The sequence below is a fragment of the Sciurus carolinensis genome, chromosome 5, assembly GCF_902686445.1.
Source record: "Sciurus carolinensis chromosome 5, mSciCar1.2, whole genome shotgun sequence".
Lineage (NCBI taxonomy): Eukaryota > Metazoa > Chordata > Mammalia > Rodentia > Sciuridae > Sciurus > Sciurus carolinensis.
Window position 1 is genome coordinate 46,163,158 of NC_062217.1, and position 26,330 is coordinate 46,189,487.

General features: G+C 40.7%; 1 protein-coding gene across 1 annotated transcript in view; it reads right to left on the reverse strand.

Annotated features, from left to right (window-relative positions):
• Positions 1-2,837: 2,837 nt before the first annotated feature.
• Tnfsf11 (TNF superfamily member 11) overlaps positions 2,838-26,330 on the reverse strand; it is a 33,832-nt gene continuing 10,339 nt past the window's right edge. Inside the window, exons 3-5 of the mRNA XM_047553999.1 lie at positions 10,252-10,297; positions 10,076-10,174; positions 2,838-4,320 (exon numbers count right to left, since the gene is read on the reverse strand). Coding sequence (XP_047409955.1) covers positions 3,899-4,320; positions 10,076-10,174; positions 10,252-10,297 — 567 coding nt within the window. The 3' untranslated portion in view covers positions 2,838-3,898. The remainder of the gene's footprint in view (positions 4,321-10,075; positions 10,175-10,251; positions 10,298-26,330) is intronic.

Genomic DNA, 26,330 nt, shown 5'->3' on the forward strand with positions numbered 1-26,330 from the left:
GATGCCACTATCCCAAACCAAGACAATAAAATACACACACAGAGAAAAGACGAGGTCCAAGACGCTCAGCTTCCCACCAGAGTCAATGAGGAAATGGTCATTTGCTCTGGATATTTTTCAAGATGGCTTCATGGAGATGAAGGAGACAAAAGGAGAGGGAGGAAAGAGGGAAAGCAAGGACACTACACAAAACTGCTGCACACAGTGTTTTGAAAAGAGGCAACAGTGCAGGGTCTGGTGCAGTCATAAAAAACTGTTTCAAGAAGACAGATGGCTTTGAATTTGGCCTGCTTTTTTTCTTCCTTATTTGACATGAAGATTGAAATGGAAGAGTTAAAATGAGCAACAATTCAGTTCACCATTGCATCCAGTATTCGTTGGTTTCCTGGCATGATTTTGTCACCACTCAACACATTTACTCAGCTGTGGCTGAGTGGTGACTTGATCTAGTTCCATCTCAATCAAATGCAGCAGCCTCTTTATACCCTAAAGGCCACCAGAGAAACTAATTGGTCCTCCAGGCAAGAGCCAAGCATAAGGAGGGAAAGAAAAAGATTGAAACACACACAGAAGAGCAATATGGAAAAAAGGAATGAGTGAAAAGAAAGAGCAGAAATGAGAGTGGCTTGAGAGTGGCTTAAGAGTGGGAAAAGCAGGGTATTTCTTCCTGCATTTTATATCTTACTTCTCAGAGCCTGCCGTGTCTTTTCCATACCTCTGCCATATCTAATTGTTATAGCTACTCCTTCCAGACATAGGCTAATTCACACCAATATTTCATTAGTCATTGTTCCACCAAAGCTCTAAAACCCTGACCTACCATGGTGATAATGTACATAAAATCCACAATAGATTCTGGCTGAATTCTCAAGGTCTACTCTCCAGCTCTCTTAGTATTGCAGACCATCTGCCATGCTGACTCCCTGTTTGGCTGGTGCTCCATATATCCTGGGTGCTTTCTATTCCTAGACCTTGAGTTTAGCTCATCCTTGAGAGATTGCAAGTTGGTTGCCTCTAAGTACAAAAAAAAAAAATGGTAATTTGTCGCTGCCCGCGGCAACAACTGCGTGGGTATTTATTGGAGGTGGACTGGAAATAAACTACTTTTTCTATATTCACTAATTTATAGAGGAAAAGAGACTTTGAGAAGAAGAGATGCTTTGCTTAGAGGTTAGAGGAAGAGAAACTTTGCTTATCGGAAAGAGAGACTTTGCTTAGAGGAAGTTTTTAGAGAAAGAGCGGCTTGCTACGCTTATCAGAGATCTATTTCTTCTTATAGTTCTGTTGCTTCTTCTTAGAGGTGCATCCCGCATCCTGTGAACTAGGTACTATCTATCTGAGGGCTAGCTGCTTCTTCTAGCTGCTTCTTCTCTCTGCTAGCTTCTTCTTTTCACTGCTAGCTGCTGCTTACTGCCACTTCTGCTTACTGCTGCTTCTTGCTTGCTGCTTATATCCCCTCCAGGAGGCAGAGGGCGGGGCCACGACAGTTGAGTTCAGGTGAGGAGCCAGCTGCCCTATCACCACAAGGTTAAAACGAGCAGGCCCAAGCAGGAGCACTCAGGAACACCTGTGCACGTGTTGTGTGCATGGACTTAATTGAATACGGCCAATGGTAAAACACCTGAGTGTGCTTAATCAACCTCCTCACTGCCGATGTGATCAAAACAACCTCTGGCTGGCCGCCAGGCGCCATCACAGCGCAGCCCACATGGCACAGCCCCCAACAGTAATTTATATTCCATGTCCACTTTTGAAGCTTTTCATCTCACTTCCTATCCAACCTGATTTTATTTTCAGACCTTCCGATTCCCAAGATTGGATTCAAGAGCCTCCATGCAGCCCACACCCTGTAGCTTACTATGCCTTCCTAGTCTGGTACCTCACTGGAATGGAAATTCAGGTGTCAGGAGAGTGCCAAGGTGTCCACAGTGCCTGGTACCTAGCATATAGTTGGTAGTCAATAAATGAGACAAATAAATGGATGGATATTATCCACCTTTAGAAATGACAAATGAATATAAGAGGTAGTTAGCTAATGAGGTCATAAGAAAATTCTGTCCATGGGAAGCAGAGAAACTGTGATTGCAGCTCATCAAAATTAATTTTTTCTGAAGCCAGGAAGCAGCAACCAGATATGCAACACAGAAGACATCTTTTGCACCCATCTATTACAGATTTACTGACAATCTTAAAGTAATAGGAGTATTTTGGCTAATGATTGAGTCCCACCATTATAGCTCTGCCTTTTAAAACTTATAATCTCTATATTGCAGTATCTGCTGTACCTTCTCAGCTTCTATTGTCATAACCATCAAGAAACATTGTACCTTCCCCAGCAGCTCTTTTTCTCTTTTCTCTCTCACACAAGTAGCCACCCTGGTTTAGACAGCTCACCCACATACATTTCCATGAGGACAAGTGTCCAGGTCACCGTTCTTTACTGTGTTAAGGTAGAAAATGTTCAGCTGTTCCTCTGGTTAAACAGTTATTTTTCCAGGACGTTATGAATGTGTATAAAACACCGTATTTTTCTCCTGATGTAAACATAACATAAATTTTTCCTTTTTGAGTGAAGTGTTTTCTATCTGGTTACATCCTTGCATACAAATCCCTTGCAAATTAATTTTCAAATTCTAAGGTTCATTAATTTAATTGAATCTGTTCCTAGTTTTTAATTAAATCTGCATTTCTCCCAGTAACCTTCAGAAAAAGATAGGAGCCACATTATCATATTGGAGAGAACAGGATCACAGAGCAAGACAGACATAAAAGAGAAATACAAAATCACAAGGCAGGTTTCATATAAATTTATTTTTGTACCAAAAAATTAACATTCGAAGGCAATGTTTTTATTGTACAGTATAAAATAATTCCCACTAACTTAAAACTTGGGTTATTCTTTGCTGATAAACCACTAGTAACTTTCCTATTTAAAAAAAATTTACAATTTGCAGCACTTGTAGAAAAAGACACCTGTTCAATAATTATATAAATACTCTTGACAGATTTCAGTAGCCTATTATGTATCCTTTTTGGCAATGTCAGCTTTCTAAAGTCAATTAGCTTCTAAATTTGAAAGGCACATGGTAGCCAACATCCCGCTTGTTATTCAAGGTATCCATTTTAATTTTTTTACACAGGTTTGACAAGTCTGAAAAATCTATTAAGTTAAAAAGAATGAAGAAATATACTACATTTGATATTAGAAAACAGTATTTTTCCCCCTTAGCTGCAAGTTTTCCCCAAGGGATTTACAAAGTGCACCAGTTAAATATGTCTGTACATTTAAAACATTAAATATGTCAACAGTGAGACATTATTTTTAAATATTTTGAATCAAATACTATAGCACAAATATAATTTACAATACTTTGCACAGAAAACATTACATCTGAAATATAACTTTAGATATTATATAAAAATACATATATTTTCTCTCCTCACTAGAAAAAGTATTGTTTGCAGGTTCCAGCATGATGTAACAATTCAAAAGAACTTAACCCTTCAGATGATCATCTGTTTACAATGAGATGATACCCTCTCTACTTGAGGTGCACAGTGGCCCATAAATTGTGAGTTTGATCCAGAAAGCTCACCCCTCTTCTAGCCCAAATGCAGTTGTTCCCAAGAGCAACCATACTTGCTACAATCTGGTTTAATTCTAGGAATTCATTACAAAATTGTAAAACCATTGTGTAACACACCACAAGTCCAACCTCACCCATTGGCTGTACATATGCATACTGTCTACAGGGTTGAGAGCATGGATAATGAGTTTGTGCCATTGTGGGCCATGCCTCTTAGTAGTCTTACACACCTATATACATATTTCTTGGCTTATTTAAGAAAAGTTTCCAAATATCTATGAAATATGTGATAATGCTCCACAAAATGGATCTCAATCTATATCTCGAACTTTAAAAGCCCCAAAGTACGTTGCATCTTGATCTGGATCCAGCAGGGAAGGGTTGGACACTTCAATGCTTATTTCTTCACCAGACCGTAGCTTAAAAAATCCTCCAACATTTATGGAATAAAAATGGAATTCCGAATTCCCTGACCAGTATTTGGTGCTGCCACCTTTCATCAGGGTGTGAGAACTCGGGATTTTGATGCTGGTTTTAGTGACATACACCATCAACTGAAGATACTCTGTTGCTAGGTCTCCGGAGGTTTCATGATGTCGAAAGCAAATGTTGGCATACAAGTAATAGAAGCCATCTTGGTTAACCATTAGTTTTCCATTGCTCAAAGTCATGTTGGAGATCTTGGCCCAACCCCGGTCATGGTACCAAGAGGACAGACTCACTTTGTGGGAACCTGTGGCAAGAGAGGCACTTGATTTACAATTCACCCCTTGAATGAGAAAGACAGTCTCACAATTCCATGAAGTTAGAACAGAACGCAGTCTGTCATTGTTCCTAGGGGAGAATAACTTCCTGAAATTTATTTTCTATACGGGGAGAAATACATTCAGATGGAGGCACATCAGATGATACAAAGACCCCAAATCCCACTTTTTCTGCCTCAAGGAAGCTATAGTACACTAGGGTTAAGTATGAAATGGGTTCAGACAAGAAGCAAGGTGTTAGAACTGAAAGGAGAGGTGCAGATAATTGCTACGGGAATTCAAAGGGGAGAGAGAGATTATTTCCACCCAGAGGGATGAAAACTGAATTTGTAGAGTTGCTGACTGAGCCTGGGAACTTAAAAAGAGGAATAGGATTAAGCGCCACAGACAAGAGCAGAAAGGTCATTCCAGACTGAAGGAAGAGGATTAGTCAAAGCCAACCACAACAGGAAAGCAAGAAACTAGCAGAGAAGGAGAATCCTCCTACCTCACATGTTTCAACCTTTTCTTTTATTCCATAGTGAGGGATATGTAGGAGATGAAAATCTGGGTCACAGTAACTTTGAACAAATGGCCAAACTCTTAAAATCTATTCTTATCATCATCTATTTTCCCCACCTCTAAAAATCCATATGTCTCTCAGGCTCACACAACTAAAAAGCTATTCCCAGAGCAATTGGGAAGAAAAAATAAATAAATAAATAAATAAATAACACAATCCATTGTGACCGAAGTATAGTAAAATCTCTCCCCAGTGGCCAAATGGTCCTTTAGTCCCTGCTCATTCCTGGAATGAGGGGACAACTGATCCTCATGCTTTTACCAGAACAGTGAAAAGTTTCCAAAGAATTTTCTAAATCAGCAGCATATCCAGTGCTTTTCATATTACAGGTCTCTAATGTATTTTACTGGCTTTAAAAATTGGCAATACCTTGGGGCTGGGGTTGTGGCTTAGGGGTAGAGCACACACTTAGCCTGTGTGAGGCAATGGGTTTTCAAGTCTCAGCACCACATTAAAAAGAAATAAATAAAGATACTGTGTCCATCTACAGTTGAAAATGTTTTTTTTTTTTTTAAATTGGCAATACCTCTATGATATAACTAATTAATCAAAGATTTGAATTTATGTGGACACCTATTATTCTACTGGAAAAGGTGATAACTAATGGGACGTAAGTAGACATATTATAGAAAGTCTAGAAACATTTTTTTTTCCTTCAGGGAATTTTGTACATGCTTAGGCTAACGGAAGGTCGTCATCTCTCTGACATCAAAAAGACAAAACAGAACTGAATCTCAGCCTGGGGTTGGGATTAGTTTCTGCAGCTCTGAGTTCTTGGCTACTTATTATGATCACCCATAACTTAAGTCAGGTCTTGAGACAGTGAGGTAGAGAAATCAGCCCAGAGTCTTAGTAGATTCCCAGGGTTCATAAAAGCTGACAACTCTCTGATTAGATGAAGTCTAGAAGATCCCTGTAGATTAAGACACCCACTCTAGATACATTCCCAGACTTGCTGAGTCCTGGAGAATGTTGAACACCTGCACCTTTCCCAAGAGAGCCACAAGTTGATGAATGTTCTTCTGTTTCTAGAGTATAGTCTGGGACCTCAAAAGCAGACTGCTCCGAAAGTCAAACAAGAAGTGAGACAAATAGAGGGAAAAAATGTGACAGTGGCCAGTCTATGGTGGGGCAACCCATCATTAGAAGACCAAGAATCCAGTGATTACAATCCCCCTATGCAGAAACAGAAGAGTTCCTGAGCTCTGCAGCTATCCACAGTGGAACCATCACAGTCACTGTGGCTTCCAGGGCCTTCCGCAGCAAGCTGCCTTCTTTTTTCACAGGAGGTCTTATTTCATGGTTCACCCTAGATTCAAGCACCCCAAATGTACATACCATCCTATAGTCCCTATAGGGAGTCAACATGAGACAACATGACTATATTCACCACATTGTCAGGAACACTAGTCAAGCAATGCTTCCAGTTTGGTGAATAGCTGCCTAATTCAAGAACATAGTTAATGAAATTCAAGATGTTTCCCACCTCAAATTATCCCATACTGCCTCCTTCCTACCCAACTCCTGTATTGTATTCAATCCTTCAATTCATTATCTTTTATCTCAAATCAGAGAGAAACAATCACTGACATGAAGTTTACCTATCCAATGAGATGGATTGGCCACATTGGAGTGGGATATGATCAGAGAAGGCAAGGAAGGAATCTGAAATAAGAACTTTAACAGAATACCACTCCTATGGTTAGGGAGGTCAAGTAAAATAAGTGTCCTTTTTTTCTATGAAACATTTCTGTTTTTAAGCATTCATTGACTCATGTATTCACTGATTCATTCTGTTGATTTGTCACGAAATAACAGTGTGGTGCTTTCTATAGACATTCATTCTGTCCATAATAATTATATCAAGTAGTATACCCTCAAGACACCACTAATCATAGAGAAAATGAAAAATGAGCATACAAAACATGACATTTTCATTTCTGCTGTTGTATAGCACATGGTTGACATTCAGTGAGAAGAAACTGCCAAGCAATAGCTGCAGAAATTCATGGTGATTGGGAAAGTTGAGCTCAGTGGGAGGTAGAAGAGTCAGACAACAGGGAGGATTTCAGTCAAATCTGGACAGGCTGGGTAAAGGGAGTATATTGTTGGCAAGGGAAGGTGTTTGAGTGTGCCTAGCATCCACAGGAGAGAGGCAGGGAAGCCAAACAGTGAGAAGAGAGGACTCACATATGGACAACAGTGGGGAAAAATCATGAGAAAAATGTGCTGTGATTTGGTGGGAGGGCCTCCATGTCAATCAGAGTTTCTGACACCCACGAGGTGTGCTATCGGCCTCCTACCCCAGGCTCCCCAGCCTCTCCAGCCCTATGCTATGATCCCTGCTGGTTGATGTTACAGAAGAGACTTCTGCAAATAGTTAGCCTGAGCAGCCTAAAGAAAGCCACATATTCAGACCCCACAAAATACTTCCCAATGCATCTGTTCAAGAAGCTTTGAAAATGCACAGTCCATGTAAGGCAGATTCTAATTTCATATGTGTAAACAAATGTAAAACAAAGCCACAAAATTAAAATGCAAAACTAAACCACCTGGCTGTGAGGCATCCAGTATTGGTCAACACTGGGAGATCAATGGACTCAAGGGGTTGTTGACCCAACCAGGGCAACAAATTCTATTTTCTTACACAGAAGCATATACTGACTCATTTCCCTCAGTCACAAACCCAATAACTGTCGGGAAATAACCAGGAGTTCTTTCTTGTATTTTTGGCAATGATTTGATTCTAGGTGCCTGCAGAGAGCAAGCTTTGCAACTAAAACATGCTTGCTATTGCCAAACAGTCTTTGGCACACAGTCTAATGCAATATTTATCATATACCATTTAAATGAACTGAAAAGATAAATGTAGGGTACATTCATAGCACACACAGTCGATGCATAAGTATTAATTTGATTGCCTTGCTAACGTGCAAAATTGTTTTCCACTCAGGGAAAATTAGTGTAGCTCTGCCATGAGGGACACACAGACAAAGAGAGAAAATTTGTTTATGAAGCAAATATCTGGGACAGGAATAGGTAGTATAGAAAATCCTCTAAAACCCAAGAGTTAGTTTCTTACTTTCTAATGTCTCCAATCAGGAAATATACCTCCATGGCCCATGCTATGATAATGGCTTCAAAATCATTTACTAAAATCTGGTACTTTTTTAATTTAAAAAAAAAAAAAGAACCTCTTAAGTCATTTGTGCAATGAAGTGGAATGAGTATGATTATTGAAGTAAACTCAAATAACAAATCATATTCACAGAGTGCTTTCCATATGTTACAATCGTCACAACTACCCCATGAGGTAGACACTACCCCATGCCCAATTTAGACATGATAGAACTGAGTCTAGTAATTTGTACATAGTCACAGATCCAGTAAGTTGTCCAGTTGCAGTCAGATTTTAGAGTCCCTGTCCTTAGACACTAATCTAATTCTTACAGGAAAAGAGAACTTAAGGGTTTTGAATTATTTTCCCGTGACAAAGTCAACTTGCCACAAGTATCATGTAGCCTGCTTATAGGATAATGTATAGCATTAAAAGCATAGATTTAGGGATTAACTGGGTGGAACTCAACTTCTAATCCTGCTACCACTGTGACCTTGAGCAAATGACAAAGTATATGAACCTGTTTCCCTGTCTGCAGACTCTGAATCACAACCACTGTGCTGCAGCGTTGGAGTAAGGACTACAGATAATGAACACAGATCAAAACGTCTGATCCATAAGTGGATCAGATGTGTTCAACATGTGTTCAATGACTATACAATAAGTGGCACTGAATAACTAACAATGGTATTCAATTATCACTCTATCTAGCATCCCTGGTAACCCTTTTGTCCTTACCTAGCACAAGGTGAGTAAGCAGTGGAGTTGCATGATGGAATGCCTGGGCATTCAGGTAGCTGCAAGCACAAAGCTCTGGGTTTCCCCTCATTTTCAGAAGGTAATCAGGTATCTGGGCTATTGAGCTAAACCCTCACCCAGAGGAAATGACAGGCCCCTGAAGAAGGGAGAGAAGGTCTCATTTTTCCAGAGGACTAGTGTCTCTTAAAGACCATGCTGTTGAGCTCCTCTGTGTAACTCTGCAGCAAATGGTTGAGTATCTACCACCTGGAGGAACTCATCCACCTCAGAGGTCAGCAATGGGGCTTTGCTCTTTAGTATGGGCAAAAATAGATGAGTATATCAAGGGATTGTCCCTCCCAGTTATGTGTTCTCAATCAGCAGTCATTTAAAGTAAATACATCGGGGCTGGGGTTGTGGCTCAGTGGTAGAGCGCTTGCCTAGCATGCATGAGGCACTGAGTTCAATACTCAGCACCACATATAAATAAAAATAAAGGTCCATGGACAACTAAAAAAATTTTTAAATAAAATAAACACATAGTCTGATTATCTGAAAATGAAGTCTCCTGCTCCAGAATGAGAAGGGCTAGCTCTGGGGAGAGGGGAGAGCAGGGGCTCTGGGGTGTGGTGATACTCAGAGAGATTCTCTCTTAGCTGACAGTCAAGGCCAGAGGGAGAGAGCCATTACATGACCAGACTTCTCCCACAAGTCTCAAAACGACAGGTGTCAAGCCTTTAGTGACAATCTCACTTAGAATCTCTGGCTTAGGACTTTTCTTGAATGAAAACTCCGGGGTAATGCAGTCAGCAGAGTCTGTCTTCTGACTGCCCCCCAGGACAAGGACAGATACTCCCCTCCTGCTGTGGGGACTTAGAAGTGCTAGTCTCAAAGGCCCTGTCTACAGATACCAGGTGGGCCAAGGCTGCCTCCAAGGGCACAGAGGGAAGACCTGTTTCCTGGGTACTGGCAAACAGCATAGGACACGGTTGTTCTGCCACATCATGTCTGCCGCAAGGTCACCTGGCCCAGTTATGGGCATCTGGCAGCTGCCCTCTAAAGGTCAAGAAATCCTCCTCTCCCACTTGTCCAAGGGAGTTCTCACTTGTCCTCATCCTCTGGTCTCTCTGGGAAATGATAATGTCCATTTCCAGGACATGGAACAACTGAAGACTAATCATCATTTTTTTTTTTTTTTTTTGACTCTTAAATTTTTCAGTAACAGGCTAATAATACTTTTGAATGTGTGAATGAACTCGTAAGTGATTCTTGAATAGTTTTCAGGCTAGATGTAATTAAAACTTACCTGATGGGATGTTGGTGGCATTAATAGTAAGATGCGCAAAAGGCTGGGTTTCAGGCCTGCCCCTCTTGGCCAAATCAAACCAGGAACCTTCCATCATAGCTGGAGATGACAGAAAGCACATTAGCCCAAGACCAGTGACCCTATGAGATCTCAAATATTCATAAATTCATGATTACCTTTCTCTGCTCTGATGTGTTGTGACCCGACAATATGTTGTAATTCCTGAAATAAAAAGGAAAAAGTGATTCATTTATAAGCTCATCCTTTCTGTAACGCAGTAGGACTATTTAGGAGTGTGAGATATGAGATAAATTAACCCTCCTTTCCTTCAAAAGATGCCAGAAGTGTAGAGGCAGTGAAATTTCTGGATTATCTCATTAGCTATCAGAGGAGATTCACCCCAAAGAATTGGACGTCAATGTGCTTAAAAAGTCAACCACACACACCATCCAACAAAATCCTTTGGACAATAAGAGGAAATAAAAGACAATGTAAATTAGAAAACACAAAATAATTGAACATAATTAAAAACTTGTAGCAGGTACACAAATGGAGATGAAGTTAACTAGGAACGTAACAATTACACAGAATATATGACCCTCTTAAATCCTCAGGGAGGCTCTATTTATGTCTATTTCATTAGTGAATTCCTGTTACAATGCTGAAGCTCAGCCCACAGGAAAGAGAATGATGCCTGGCTCCCAGTGGTTAATTTTTTATTTTAAAGTTGCAGTGTATTTAAAGAACTATATGGAAGTCTAAGAGCTTTTAGAGTACCAATAATTAACTTAAAATATTGCTCCAAATAGAGGTCTAGAAGCACAAGCCAGAAAATGAACGAACGTGAGTGCATAAAGAGTTTAGGTAATTGCATATCTCAATTTGAGCCCTGAGAATGAAGGTTCCGATAGGTAACACATGCCCACCTGGAGCTACGCATTAGCTAGCATTAAATGTGCCATCATGGGATATAATAAGGTGGAGTGGATGAGAGCCCAGGCTTTCACATGGTTCAAATCCTGCATAAACTAGGATATTAACAGCACTTCTATCATCCAGTGGTTAAGAAGATTAAAGGAGATAATGCAGGTAGGCACTTAGTTGAGTGCCCAGTAAATTCAGATATATAAGTACTAGAAATGATAGTGAGATTCCTAACTTCTGTTACCAGGATAACCATTCATGCTTCCCCCTACCATGATGTTGAAAAGATAGGCCATATATATAGCTTGAGTTCTTTGAGTGTTTGGATAGGAAGGTTTTGAATAGATCAGGCAGATAGGCAGACAAATTTCGATAGATGGATGCACATAGATGTAACAATACAACTTCAATTGTTATAAGCTGGAAGTGTAATGGAGATAAGATAATATTCATTCCTTTCTGTACCTTCAGGGCCTGACCCCCACTGGGACACGAGAGAATCTATTCCTTTTATTTGGGGGGCAGGTACTGGGCCATTCAACCACTGAACCACAACCCCAGGCCTATTTTGTATTTTATTTAGAGACAGGGTCTCCCTGAATTGCTTAGCACCTCACCATTGCTGAGGCTGGCTTTGAACTCACGATCCTTCTGTCACAGCCTTCTGAGACTCTGAGATTACAGGAGTGCACCTTCACCCCTGGCTTCTATTCCATTTTTAATGACCACTGGAGGACACAGCTCAGCTGTCTTCACTTACCTATTTGAAAGTCCTAAAGTCATTCTGTGGCTGACTTTTAGAAAGGAACCCTAAGGTTTATCTAAAGTCATCTTCTGCCCTGTCCTAAATCCAGGACACTGCACAGCCCTGGGGGTACCATTTGCAGGGTATTTTATAGGCAAGTAGTTTTGAGTTGAACAATGCAGTGGCTTCTTTCTCCTGCTCACCTCCAGCCTCCCAAGTCCCTTCTCAAGATCTCTGGATTCCCAATAGTCCCCCAATGTTTGGAATTTTCTGGTTTGGGCTCCTCAACATTCACAATGGAGATCAAGATTTCACACACATACTGAATATTTTCACACATTTAAATACACGGTGTACTTTTACACATTGTATATATTTTTACACATTTATATAGATGCAGTGTATCTTTATTCTGTATAAATTTATTCATTTTTGTATACAATATATCTTTATGTATTCAATCTCATATATATGGTGTCTTTGTGCATTGTATCTCATTATACATTTATATATACACACAATGTATCTTTATCCATTGTGTATATCTTTACACATTCATAAATATACAAGGCTTCTTTCTACCTGATTACTAGCTTTTCAAGGTTGGAATAGGAACCTTGGAGATTTAAAGCTACCCTCTCATTTTCCTGCTAGCACTGATCTGCCTCACCATCAGAGAAGAAAGGAAGGAGTACCAGATGAAGCAGAGCTAAGTATGGCATATGCCTGCAAATGCCAGTTTCGTGATTTTCTCTACAAACACCCTTATTACCTAGAGAAACAAGGAAAGATCCTTGGTTCCTGCTCAGTGGTTTTCAAACTTGAATGTGCTTGACCACCTCGGGGAGGACATTGGAAAACAGATTGCAGGGCCAGCCCAGGGTTTCTGATCCAGGTCTGAGCTGGGATCTGAGAATTGCCTTTCTAGCAGATGAGCTGGTGCTGTTGGCCTGGGACCTCATTTGAGTATGATCCCCTTTCACATTCCCAAAGATTCACAGATGAGCAAATGAAGAGATTATCTTGAAGCTTTTGTGACTTGGGCAGAAGCAGCAGCAGATTTAAGCCACTGATTAAACAGGCAGGGAACATGCTCATTCTCACCTGGGAATGAACCCTTCTCACCCATATAATCAGTGACTTCTAGGTCAGAGCTACCACAGACACATTTAGTTACAAAAAAATTTGATAACTAGCACCTCTCAGAAGTACTTTCAATGCCAGCTTTAAAAAAAAAAAAGACTTCATGCTTTCTAGGATGAATGAAGTCTCTAGAGACTCAAAGGGTAATGCTGTTATATCACTCAGGTATCCAAGAACTGCAATTCCTTTTAGAATTCTAAAGGAAAATTTCATTTGAAAAGAAAAGAAAAGGGGGGGTGCTTATCATATGTCTACAACTTCAGGTTACAAAAAAATGTAGTCCCAAGTCGGGGTGTATCATCACCCTGACTTTTTGGGTTCTAAGATCATTGTTATTTATGTACAATCATAATATAGCATCCTCTAAGAGAACACTTTTAGGGTGTTTGGGGTTTGGACACTGTAAAAAAAATGTTAAGAGTTAACACAGGTAGAACTCAAGAATGCCAGCAAGGAACCTGGTCGTACTTTAAGGGAAGTTTTGGGTTGCCTTGGCCCCATCCACAGTCAGTCTAACTCAATTAGTCTGATATAACTTGATATTTTTAAAAAGATGCTCCCAGGTGATTCTAATATGCAGCAGGTGTTAGGAAACATTATTGCTAATTGAGTGTTCCCATGAAGAGCTGTTTGGTGACACCTCTATTTAGTCAAAGGTTTATTATAATCTCACAAATTATTTTTCTATTCCATGTACTGAAAGTTAAATAACTTCTTACATTTCTAGCCGACCAAATGTTTCCTTGTAGGATCATATTTTACTCTTATGAGAATCACAGCCTGGGTAACTATTATTAACCTCATTTTTCAGACTGAGAAATGGAGCTAGAGAGAGATTAAAGTCTCATCCAACAAAACTGGGACTTGAACCTCTGTCTTCCAGAGCTACACCCATGCCCCTTCCTAAGGCATCATCACATATGCTCTTGAGAGTTGCAACCTCAGAGCACGGTTGTTTCTCGGCACCAGTTAACTCTGAGAAGGAGGCACACCTTGACTGGGCATCTGGTTGCTGGATTCCTGAGTGCTACAGGGCAGAGACCTGCCACAAAACTGAAGCAGCCGCAGAAGTCCCCTCTTCAAACTCTGATTCTTGCAATCGTGTCAGGAAGATTTCAGACAAGTTGCTCAGAGTAATAGGCATGGGTTTATTAGAAGGGATTATAAAAACAAAAGGGGGACACTCTCAAGGGAGACAGTGGGTCCTCTCAGAGAGAAGGAGGATGGTGTGTGCCCCTCCTGCCCTCCAGTTTTATTGGGGGGGTCCCAGGAATGTTTCTAGAGAGTCCCACCCAGGTTCACTTTTTGACCTTTTTTTAAACATTTTTTAAATCTTTCTTATTTTTAGTTGTAGATGGACACAGTACCTTTATTTTATTTATTTATGTGGTGCTAAGGATCAAACCCAGTGCCCCATACATGGAAGACAAGCACTCTACCACTGAGCCACAATCCCAGCCCCACTTTTTCACTTTTGACTGACAGGAGGATGACATCAGACTTTCAAGTCCCCACTGCACATGATAACTCTAGGTCACTTTGGTCAATGCTGACCAGTTCTAATTGAACCTATTTTTTACAGATTTTATGGTTAGGGGGAATTATCCTTATCTCCCTGAGTTCTAGTCTGTGTAAGGGTCACAAAAGCGGATAACTTATTATTTCAAGTCTTTGCAACATTGCAGATAACTTGTTGTTTGCTGAGGAATGTGATGTGTGCTGTGGACCTGAGCCAGGCAGGGCTGCAGGTAAATTGCTTAAAAAAAGGAAAAAAGAAAGAAAGAAAGAAATGTGGGGGTAGTCGCAGTGGGCCCAGATTATAGAATTATTCCCTTAACCCTATGTTCCCCCACTTGCGTCTATCAGTTCCCTATCACTGGAGACTGACAAAAGGAGCTTAAACACCAGGAAACATGATCCCAGAATTTCCAGAATCTTCAGAATACAACTGAGTCAGAACTGGTCAAATATGTTCTGGGCTAGAATGGTGAATCTCCCAAACTAAGGCCTTTGGGTCCTATGGATAAGGAGCAGGAAACCTGCAAACATGATGGTGTCAAGTTCATTCCCTAGGGTATAACCACTCTGCTTGGTCACCTCTTCAAGGATCAGATACTTTGCTACATCTATCCCAAGCATAGATCTTTCTTGAATGTTCCCCAATATTTTTAATTGTCAAGATTATAGAAACCCTCCCAAAAAGGTACGCAAACTTCACCCCCAACTAATAATTCCACTTATTTTCTAAGCTTCACATTTACACTGATTTTCATCCACATTAGTCCGGTACATCTCAAATTAATTAGAGTGTCTTTAAATGTGTGGAGTTCTTTATTCCTAAATCTTATTCAGACATTGCTTCTGGTTTCTTTGAATTCACAAAGTTCTGATAATCTAATTTGGGGAAAACACTACAAAGAGCATCCTAATTCCTTTTCTTCTGAACAAATAATTCAGATGAAAGAGATCTTTTAAAAATGTATATTTGTTTTATCTTACTTGAAGTCAGCTATAAATTAATAAAACCAGTTAACTGTGGATAAACATCCAATGCAATCACATTACCTACACTAACAGAATGCCCACAGATTTGCATAAAGACATGCAGGTGGCTTTGACACAACTCCCAGAAAATAGGACAAGAGCAGAAGCTCTGCAGAAACAGCTTTCAGTATGAGGAAGCTGAACAAAGGGCACTCCCAGTCTTCTTTTGGCTTCAAGCCACATTGAGTTATCTTCAAGAGACCTTAATGTTCTGCACCTCCCCCCTTTTCAAAGCTCAGTGATCTGCTTTCTCAGAATGCAGCATAGTTATTATCTGCCACTTGCAAAAAACAAAAAGAATTGGCTCTTGATTACTATAAACTATCCATGACAACTAGGATCATTACCTACAATAAGTTACTAAGAAAGTTCCCATGAACGAATGAATTTATTTGCGGCTACTGTAAAAACTAGCCTTTTCAGACAATTTATTCATTATTAAGTGAACATAATTTGGGTTTAAATATTTATGATAGCTTCCTTTCACCTTCAAAACAGGGCCAAAAGAGGAAAACTCAACTACTGCAGGAAGCCAAAGAAATCAGCTGCCATTCAAGGATAAAAGAAACCCTCTGACACACTGCCACCTAGTGGACACTGTCAAAAATTGAAAAGCCTGGCACAACACGGGTCTAAATAATAGAGAAGAGAAAGTTATTGGATGTTTAAAAAAACTTTTCATTGTGGTATCTTTCTATTTAGACTGCATAACTTTTCATCTTTGCTGTCAAAGTATATTTGAACAGACAGGAAAACAACCAATATGATTTTTTTTTCTTTTAAATCTCAACTTTCACTTAAAGAAAAAAATGTTGGAATTTCACAATTTCTCCTCCAGGAAACAAAGTACACAAAAGATCAATGTGATTGTGTAACTGTGGTCTCCAGTGCTGCCTCTCTTCAACTCTTCTTGAACTCAACATCCAAGAAACACAAACCCCATGAGTGTGATAGTAAAACTTACTCCAGTCTGTTAGGACCGGGCTCTCTTCAGAACCTTGAACATCTTTTAATATATTTTTAGAATCTCTTGCTAAACACAGGGAGGAAGGAGACATTCCAAAGCTGGCCCCATCTTGATTAAGCTGGGCCCCCTTAGGGGAGGTTCTACTCTATAAGAATAAATATAAACACTTATGAGTACTTTTAAGTCCTTGGAGTAGTTATGGGAATTTCGCTCCAGGTAATGTAAACATTTACTACAAACACTAAGCCTGCTTTGCAAACTCATCTGAATAACTGCCCCAAACAAGACTTTGGCACATTTCAATTCAGGAGTGAATGTTATTAAATTGGTCTTAAGTTTGTTTGACTGCAATTTTTTTCATCCTATGAAATAATATAAACAGATTTAAGTTTGAACTGAAGACATTCCCAGCTGCAAAGATTCCCTGAAAAGGTCAAGTTGCTGAAGTTTAGGTGTATCCGACTAAAAACCCCACCTGTGCAATGTGATATAAACTCTGTGTTCCGTGTGGTATCTGTCAATCAGAGCACAGAAGAAGCAATTTGTAAAGCCAGATGCTTTGGAAACCACTAGTTCTAGCCCATAGCTGGGGTCTCAGGTGGCTGCTTCCCTCTGTAGTACCGGTAGCAGCTGCAGGGACATCTGGCTGGTTGAACAAGGATTTAACACCCCGTTTGCCAGATATAATGCAGGGTTCATACACTTGTTAACATATGTAATGCATTCATTTTAATATCTTAATGATACCCTTCATGTAATTCTTCTCCAACCTAGTTACAAGAATAGAGCATTCATCAGCGAGTTAGCACATGAATACCACACATGGGTTGTTTCTGAAAATGAATAGCCAGTTTCCTATTCCTGCAGAGGAGTCCTGCAGTCTTCCACCTTGTAAGTAGCTCAGAAATTCATCCCCTCCTCTCCAGCTACCACTGCTTTCAAGCTTCAAGCTTTCATCATGTCTTAAATTACAATAACAGCCTCCTACCTCCTTGCCCTGTCTCCTGCCCTCCTCACACTGATCCATTGCTACTAGAATGAGCATCCTAAAGTACAAGTAGAAGCAAGGTGCTTCTCTTCTTAAAATCACCCAGGAACAGTTGCACACCTCAGGAATAAGTCCACGTCTCTTACTGGGGCTTATGAGGCTCTGAATGACTAGGCCTGTGTGATATTGGGATATAAAAAGAAATATATCATTGGTCTTCATCCCAGGTTCCTAGCACAGAGTTCCTAAAATTATTGGAGTTTCCTAATGGGTAGAAGTGATGAAAGCATCTTTTGTTGTTTATAAGCATCTTCCAACCAGATCTGAATTTATGCTAATGAGGTGACTCTTGTAGAAACCAACCACAGGATTAAAGGACTGGAGCTTTAGCCCCATCCTCTGACCTCCAGGGAGGGAGAGGGGCTGGAGATTGAGTTCAGTCACAAATGGCCAAAGATTTAATCAATCATGCCCACCTAACATCGCCTCCACAAAAATGCTATGTAATAGGATTGTGTTCTTTATAATAAATTGGTATTAGTGAATAAAGCACTTCCCTGAAATTTGTAAACTGTTCAAGCAAATTACTGTACCTGAGAAAGAGGTCACCTGAAAACTCCCCCGCAACACACACATTTGTAACTAGTTGGTCAGAAGCACAGGTAACAGCCAGTCTCAGATGTGGTGACTCAGGCCTATAATTCCAGCAACTGTGGAGGCTGAGGCAGGAGGATCACAAGTTTGAGGTCAGCCTCAGCAACTTAGCAAGACCTTCAGCAAATTTAGTGAGAGCCTGCCTCAAAATAAAAAGGACTGGGGTTGTAGCTCACTGGTAAAGTGCTCTGGGGTTCGATTCCCAGTACCAAAAAAAAAAAAAAAAGAAGAAGAAGAAGAAGAAGAAGAAGAGGAGTTGGAGGAAGAGGAGAAGGAAGAGCAGCAGCAGCTCAGGTAACAACCTGGGACTTGTTGCTGGGGTCATAATTAAATTATAGAACATGCAGCTATTGCCTAGAGAATTAGAAAATCAGAAGCCACTTAAGGTAAGGAAAAACCTCAAATATTTAGTGTCAAGAGTATTGTGTACACAGAGAATGCAGCAGCTTTTCCTTTAGCTAGGTCACACTCTGGGCTCTCCTGCTATTCCTCCCCTGCACCATCATCTTCAAGGACTCTCTGGGATGCCATGGTTCCAGCCTCCAGGAACTACTGACAGTTCTACCTGCAAGAAGCTTGGCTCCAGCTCATGCAGACCTTCACACACTGCTGTCATCACCAGCTCTTCCTTAATCACAGAGCTGCCGTCTACACGCCTTCTTAGTTTGCAAAGCACAGAAAGAGCGGCCACCATGTGAAGGGGAGCAACTAAAGAGACAGGATTTGGAATCTCTATCTCAGCTTTCCTCCTTCCCCTAAAACTCATACCGACCTTTTAATCGATAGGGCCTGGGTGGAGGGAGGATATGATATATGATCTGGAAGGAGGAGGTGACCCCCCAGGTCCGTATGAAGTCAGTGGAGACCATTCGAAAACATCATGAAGCAAAGAACTTTTAAGAGGAGAGTCCATTGAGTAGTGAGCTGCCTAAACACAAGCAGACTGCAAACCGTGCTTCTAACCTTAGAGCACAGACCACAGGATAACCGGAAGTGGGGAGCTAGGAGCGTGGAGGAAGGGGTCAGGGATGTAAGGTGGGTGAGGGCTCCAGCAGCCCAGGAAGAAGAGGGGAGGGGAGAAGGTAGATGGGGTGTAGATCCCACTAATCCCGAAGGTAAGAAACATCTCCCGCCGAAATTTCTAACTTATTGATCCCTAAAATTCTTTCTTTTTCAATATAAAACTACTGACTATAAAAATAATTCTCTCAAAGCCATTATCTCAACACGGATTCTACACACCCTCCATCTTAACTTCTTAATCTCTCTACCTCCTACCTGATCAGACACCGCCATCCGACAGCTGTCTATGAAAATTCTCAGTGAAGAACTTGACCAAGATATGGGCTGAGCTCCTCCCCCAGTCCAAATACAGTCACCAGGGCATCATTTCTACCAAGAGAAGTCTGCAGAGTAGAAGAGACACGTCTTCACAAACTGCTAATGAACCCTATCCACTGAAGGGCTGAGGAATAGTGTGTCCTTGTTTTCCTAAAGCAGAGCGATGCTTTTCCTGGCAGTGCGATGGGTATGCTGGGAATAGAAAATTAGTTTTTATTGTTTAACCTTCATGGTTTAAATGAGGAAGATTCTGCTACAGTTAAAGTTCCCCTTGGGTATTCATAAAGGAGCTGTATGACAGCAATATTAGTCTTCATAAAGAGCCCAATTTTAAAATGTCTGACACCAAGCTACTTGTTTAAGAAGTTTAATCAAGGGGTTTGGCAGAGTAACTGCAATGTGGTATCTTAGGCTAACTGCACTATTTACCACATCTCTGCTTTTTCTTTGCCAATCAAAAAATAACAACGCCACCCTTACCTTGGCAGTGCTGTCTACACTTACAAAGCTTCATCTCCTTTGAAAAAAAGGCTTCCTCTCATACACACCCTCCCCCAAAAAAGTGTTTCTCACCGCTAGGAAGCAAAGTCAAAGGGGTACAGAGAAGTTGAGTCACCCATTAGAGACAGGGAGGCCAGAGAGGGAAGAGGCCATGGCTACCAGGGAAGAAGAGTCCCAGCCTCAAGGTCCCTAATGTGTAGAAGCCACAAGGAGGGAGAAAGCTCCCCTCTCAAAGAAGCAGGACAGCATTGTACTTGGGAGTGACCTCCAGCCCTCCAGGAATCTTATGATTTACAATGTGGCTGGCTTATGATAATAGCAAGCAATTAGATACCCAGGATACCTGCAGCAGGGGTGGGCATAGACTATTCATTCATTAAATTTGTTCTTTAAACTTCCATTGGGCATCTATTATATACCTGCCACTGGGGACAGAAATGAAACATTACATGGTGCCTGTCCTTGGAATGCTCACACTCCTGTGAGTCAGAGCAAGCCCCGGCTCAGATGGTTAGTGAACCCCAAGATGTGCCCAGGAGGGGCTACTAGCCCACAGGCAGGTGGGCAGGTGTCAGTGGGAGCCTCCTTTGGAAAATAAGGCCTAAGTTGAGAGATAGGTAAAGAGATGATCACACAAAAAGGGCCCTGAGTTCAATCCTTGGTACCAAACAAAAAACAAAAGGGGTGGGAGAGGGCTGGAATGGAATTTAAAGACCAGGCTCAGGACTCCTAATTCATTCATTCATACATCGATTCAACAAAGGTTGGCGATGGCCAACCTAAAAGGTCAGCCTCCTGTGAGTCATAGGAAAACTGTGGTCAGAGGACAGATACCCTCTTCATCCTTGCGGTGGTTAGGAGCAGAGCAGAGAGGTGGAGAGGTGAAAGAATGCAGCCAGGTGAGGGAGGGTCAAGCACGTTAGTATGGTGGAGACACCAGGCACAAGTTGAGGTGCAACTGATGAGATGGAGGAATCAAGGTCATGAGCCTAGGGCAGCAGAGGTCGGACAAGGGTTTTCAGAACACGAAGGACTCATGGTACTGGTTCAGCAGCTCAGATTTTCATCCTGACTACAAGGATCCAGCGAAGAGTATTTTAACCAGGAAGGTAAGTGATATGTTCAGACGCATTTTAGAAGTCACTTGGCTATGGAGAGGACGGACTAAGGCAATGAGGACATGCACAGGGAGGTTATTTGCAATGATCCAGGAAGAAATGATAATGGCCTATGTTTATGTGACTACAGTAAGAAAGAGGATAGAGAGAAGAACATGAAAGCTGTGTACAGAGGTAAAAATCACAGGATGGGGGAGGCAAGACTTAGTGGGTAAAAGAACAAGACCACCTTCTGGCTCCTGGTGTGGGTGATGGAGATGATGGGAAGTCCTTCAACATGGAAGGGTGAAGCAGATAAGCAGCAGCTGTGGGCATGAGGACAAGGGTTCCAATTCACCCAATCATTGGCGAATATGAGCTTTTGAGGGTATAATTTGGTATTTTTACTACTGTCACTGCTACCCCCAATCCCTAGTGTTCTCTAAGGTCAAATATTGTAGGCTGGGGTAGCACCCCAAGAAGTTCCACAGGAATGCCTAGAAGGCAACTCTAGACTTCAAACAGTTCCAGCAAACATTATTCATCTGATCATCTCAGATATAGACAGCTCTCTACCACTTCCAAGACCGCCCTTCCTACACAACGCAGCCTTGGTTCAACTTCACAGCAGTCACTTCATTCACAAATGGCCAGTCTGTCCAGTGGCTCTCACCTCTTTTTAGAATGCTTTGAAGACGTGACAGGGGCCATCCCCAACCAACCAAGTCAGAATCTCCAGTGATGCATCCAAGAGCTCTTTCATGATATTATTATTAACATGGGCCTCAAGTAAATCTTCAGATCCAGAAAGCCAGGGAAACTCTGCTGTGGGAGACTGCTTTTTCCCTAACTGCAGAGACTTTCCCTCTCCTAGGATGCTCCATGCCTGGCAAAACAATCCAATCTGTCCCTCACCAGTGAAGTACCCTCAGTCCCATTTACTTCTAGAATCAGCCCAAGATCTCAGGTCATATAATGAAGGCTCCCCTTTCAGGCGTATTCTTCCAATTCTTGGTTTCTTTAAATATGTCTATATGGAATGCCTTTTCTTCTCCCCTGGGGTACCTGTAGTACAAACATAAGCCCATCTCTGACAATGTCATTCACTGGTTATCTCCCTCTTGCAAACCTCCTACCTCCTGCCTTCTTCCCTGGGTCTCCCCGGAGAATGAGCACACTGCCAAAAGCCTATTGTTGCCCCAAAGGCAGTAGATGGCCTTGGTTTTATAGGAAAACTCTGTGGGTCTGACTTCAAATTTCCCATAAAGACAGCTTTTATAAATGCTAAATATGATTGGGGTTGAATTGCACTTCCCAAAACTGTATGGCAAACAGAGACAAAATCCTATTGGAAAACCACTACATGACTAACATCTTGATTTGGGAACACCAGTGCCCCAAAACTCAAGTTTCCTTGTGGGTTTATGAGAAAATTTCTTGGGCACATGATCTTATATACAAAGGCAAAGAGACAATGAAAAGGGTTTAATTTTTCTCTTTGTCTTTCTTTTTGTTAACCAAAAGCAAATGAGAAATAATGACTATAAAATAAGTCTATGAATTACAATTTTATAAGCAGATACAATCTATTTAAATTTTAATTGATTTCTTATTTACTTTGGTTTAAAGTTAGAAATGGCTTCTTATAATAATCATGACTAAAATTCTAAGGAATCCACATTACATATGGAGAAAACACAATCACTTCATCTGATGAACTTTTTGGTTTTAAATTAATGCTCTTGAATTCACAAAACCTAGCAAAAATTGTTCAAGTGACATTAAGTTTTATTCAACATCACAAATGCATATATCTAAATGCATATATCCATAAAACTTCCTCAAAAAGATAAAGGGTGTTGCATTTTCTAAATTTCTTCCTCTTGTAAACAATTCTAATGTATTTTAACATTTAGAAAATAAAACCTTGCTGGGCTCAGTGGTGGCACACCTGCAATTCCAGCAACTTGGGAAGATTAGGCAGGAGGATCACAAGTTCAAAGCCAGCCTCTGCATCTTAGTGAGGCACTAAGCAATTTATCGAGACCCTGAGTCTCAAAATAAAAACATTTTTTTAAAAAGGGCTATGGATGTGCTCAGTGGTTGAGTGTACCTGGGTTAAATCCCCAGTAGGGGAGAGAGAGAGAGAGAGAAAGAGAGAGAGAGAGAGAGAGAGAGAGAGAGAGAGAGAGAAGGCGAGAGAGAGAGAGAGAGAGAAGGCAGGGAGGGAGGGAAGGAAGGAAGAAAGGAAAGAAGGAAAGAGAGAGAGAAAAAGGGAAGGAAGGAACGAAGGAAGGAACGAAGGAAGGAAGGAAGGAAGGAGAGAAAGAAAAAGAAAGAAAAAAAAGAAAGAAAGAAAGAAAGAAAGAAAGAAAGAAAGAAAGAAAGAAAGAAAGAAAGAGAAAAAATCACATCAAATCTTGACCACGGAAACTTTAAGACCTGTGTATTCAGAGTCAACTCTTGCTCATGTAATGAGCCCACTTTCCAACCTACCCAGGGCTTAGTGAATGTCAGAGACTCCTCAATGTTCCCCTACACTCATGCCCTCCTTTTCTCTATTAGTTACAGGCGATCTGCTTCCTCAAGTTTTATGGGCAAATTAGGTATCTGCTGGAGTCAACATTGTCCGGCCTCCCCTGCAGCAAGGTGTGGTCTTATGAGTAACTTCCAGCCAATAGGATGCTATTAGTAGTAATAGCATCAACTCTCAGGTACCACCCTCACATTTTCTTTAATCCATTCCCTATCTAGAAATGACAACAAATGGAAACACAAATTTGGACACACAATAAAGGGACATATTGAGGATGGAGAGGCATCCCTACTAACCCTGGGGGGCTCCCCTCTGGATTCTTCAGGGGATACTGTGCATTTACAATCCTGAAGGAGAGAAGGCCAAATACATACCAATCCCCCAGGAATCAAGAAAGAACTTCAGGTAAGAATAACTTGTTCAATAACTATGGCTCCCTAGTCATTCTCCAGCAAGTCGTTCATTAGAGGTTCAGAGACTTACTCTCCAGGAAATGTCAATGAGATGACCAATTGGTAGTCATTATCATCATTGGCTTTTCCTATTCTGGAGTGCAGTTACAAAGCTTGATAAAACCCTACCTATATGAGAAGCCAGAGTCAAGTTTTTAAGTTCCCATTGTAGACCTGCCTCTGCATTGTGAGCAGGCCGAGGAGAGGTGAGCAGACCTGAAGACAGTGTGGCCCAAGTGAGAAGTCTAGCTGGAGACAGCATCTAACAAAAACTAACCTGTGTTATGACTGTATGAAGCACTATTGCCTTGGCCCATATAACATTCAAAATTATCAGTTTTAGCTCTGAGGAACTATCGCATAAGAACCAGGTTTTTATATTCTTGAATGGCTTTATGAGTTGATGAGTTGGTAGATGTCCAGCTTCATTCAAAAATACATTTCTGGAGTTCAATAAGTCATTCATCACTTACTTTTCTTTTTTAAGTTAATTCCTGAGAATAAATTAGGTACAGTATATCCAAATGTGTGCAAATTGACTACAGTCCTTGTCCCGATAGATCTTGCAGTTTTGTTCCATAGTCACTAGACATTTCTGATGATTTAGTTCTACCAGAGAAAATATTTTAATGCTCCCAAATGTACATATATATTTACTTAAAATAGTAAATAAAAACACTCCTGGGTATTATGCACATCACAAAATATTCACAATCTAAGACATATCTTTTAAAAGCTAGTACCAAAAAATAAATATACTGGTAGGTACTTAAGCTTCCTCTCTACCTCCTAGGGGATAATCTTGAATTCTCAGGACATCCCACTTCAGAGATCAAGGTGATTTGTGTCATCTGTGTATTGATCTTCTATACATCACTCTTTCAAATATCTTTGCTAGTAAGTTTCCGAGTGTTTCAAAAACAAGTAGCCAGCGTGCAATCAACAACCTGGCACACTAAAGTCAGGCAGAGTCAGGGTCTCACCCTGAGGGCACAGAATGTATGGTTAGCACATAAACAGATGGCTCTCCACTGAGACTGGCCAGGAGGGGTGCCCTCCCTGCCACGCAGGGCTGTCCTCATTAAGGCCTGAGCTCACCACTCTCCCCATCCCGACCCTGGCTAGCAGAAGCCAAGGAGGCTGCCAAAACTGAAAACAAGAATCACTTTACAAATCAGACACCATTATTTACACCAGTGTTTTCTTTATTGTCATAGAATGTTATGACAGACTTTATAAACTGTGGTTGGTAGAGTTGGATAACTGAGAGGCTCTCAGAGCTCTGTGCTAAATGGGGGGGAAAAGCCAGAAAACCCAGCCACAAACAAAAAAAGAGGGGAAAAAGACTGCATTACTTGTCTGACCAAAGACAGGCTGGGTAAACACCACTTTTTGCACACATATAATGTGATATTGTGCTTATGTCTGGTATTTGTTACCATTGGATGGGTTGATCTCTCAATAATGATTGCAGCCACACATGTAATTTTGCTTTATGGGTTCACTTGATATCTAAGTTAGAACTAAAACTAAGTTACAAACCTACTAATGAATGCCTAATACATCATACTATTTTTAACAGTGGCAAGAGAAATAAGAAATCTGATTATATTGGCAAAGTTGTGCAGAATGTCATATTAACCAATAATCTCCATCAAAGGATAATACATTTGGCATGTCATGAATTTGGCTAAGATAAGAGAAAAGTAAATCCTTGAATATATATAAGAAAAGGTGTGGCATCATGCCTAGGGCAGTATGTATACTTAACAGAAGCTGGTTGACTCTAATGATAAGATATGGATATCACTCATCTCCCTGGTCTAGGGAAAAGAAATGGTATCTCATATCCAGTACATGTTGGTTTATTATAATTGGCATATTTCACCAATGCACATTAGTATATTATAGCAGCTCTTTGTTTTTAAAAGGATTACTGCATATATTAGTATCTACATGAAAAAGTTAAAATCCTATGGCACAACGAAAACAAATATGAAATAATTGAAATAAAGTTCTACTCATCCTGTTAGCCATAATAACCTATTACTATAATTAAAACTATAACAAAAGAAGTTGATTATTCTTGCCTGACCCAAAATCTTTGTCCTTCCAGGTACTGAATCTCTCATAATTAGTATTACTCATTTGGAATACAGAAACATATCTCCAAAAGTCTCCCCAAATAGTCAAAATTTTGCTATTTTTGCTTACCAACACCTTTAAGTACAAATTGGTTTTTATACTATCTAAGCAGTCACTCAGAAATCTTGAAGGAAATGGAGGGGGATGGTGATAGGAAGGACAGTAGAGTGAACAGACATTATTACTTCATGTACATATGGACTGTATGACCAATGTGA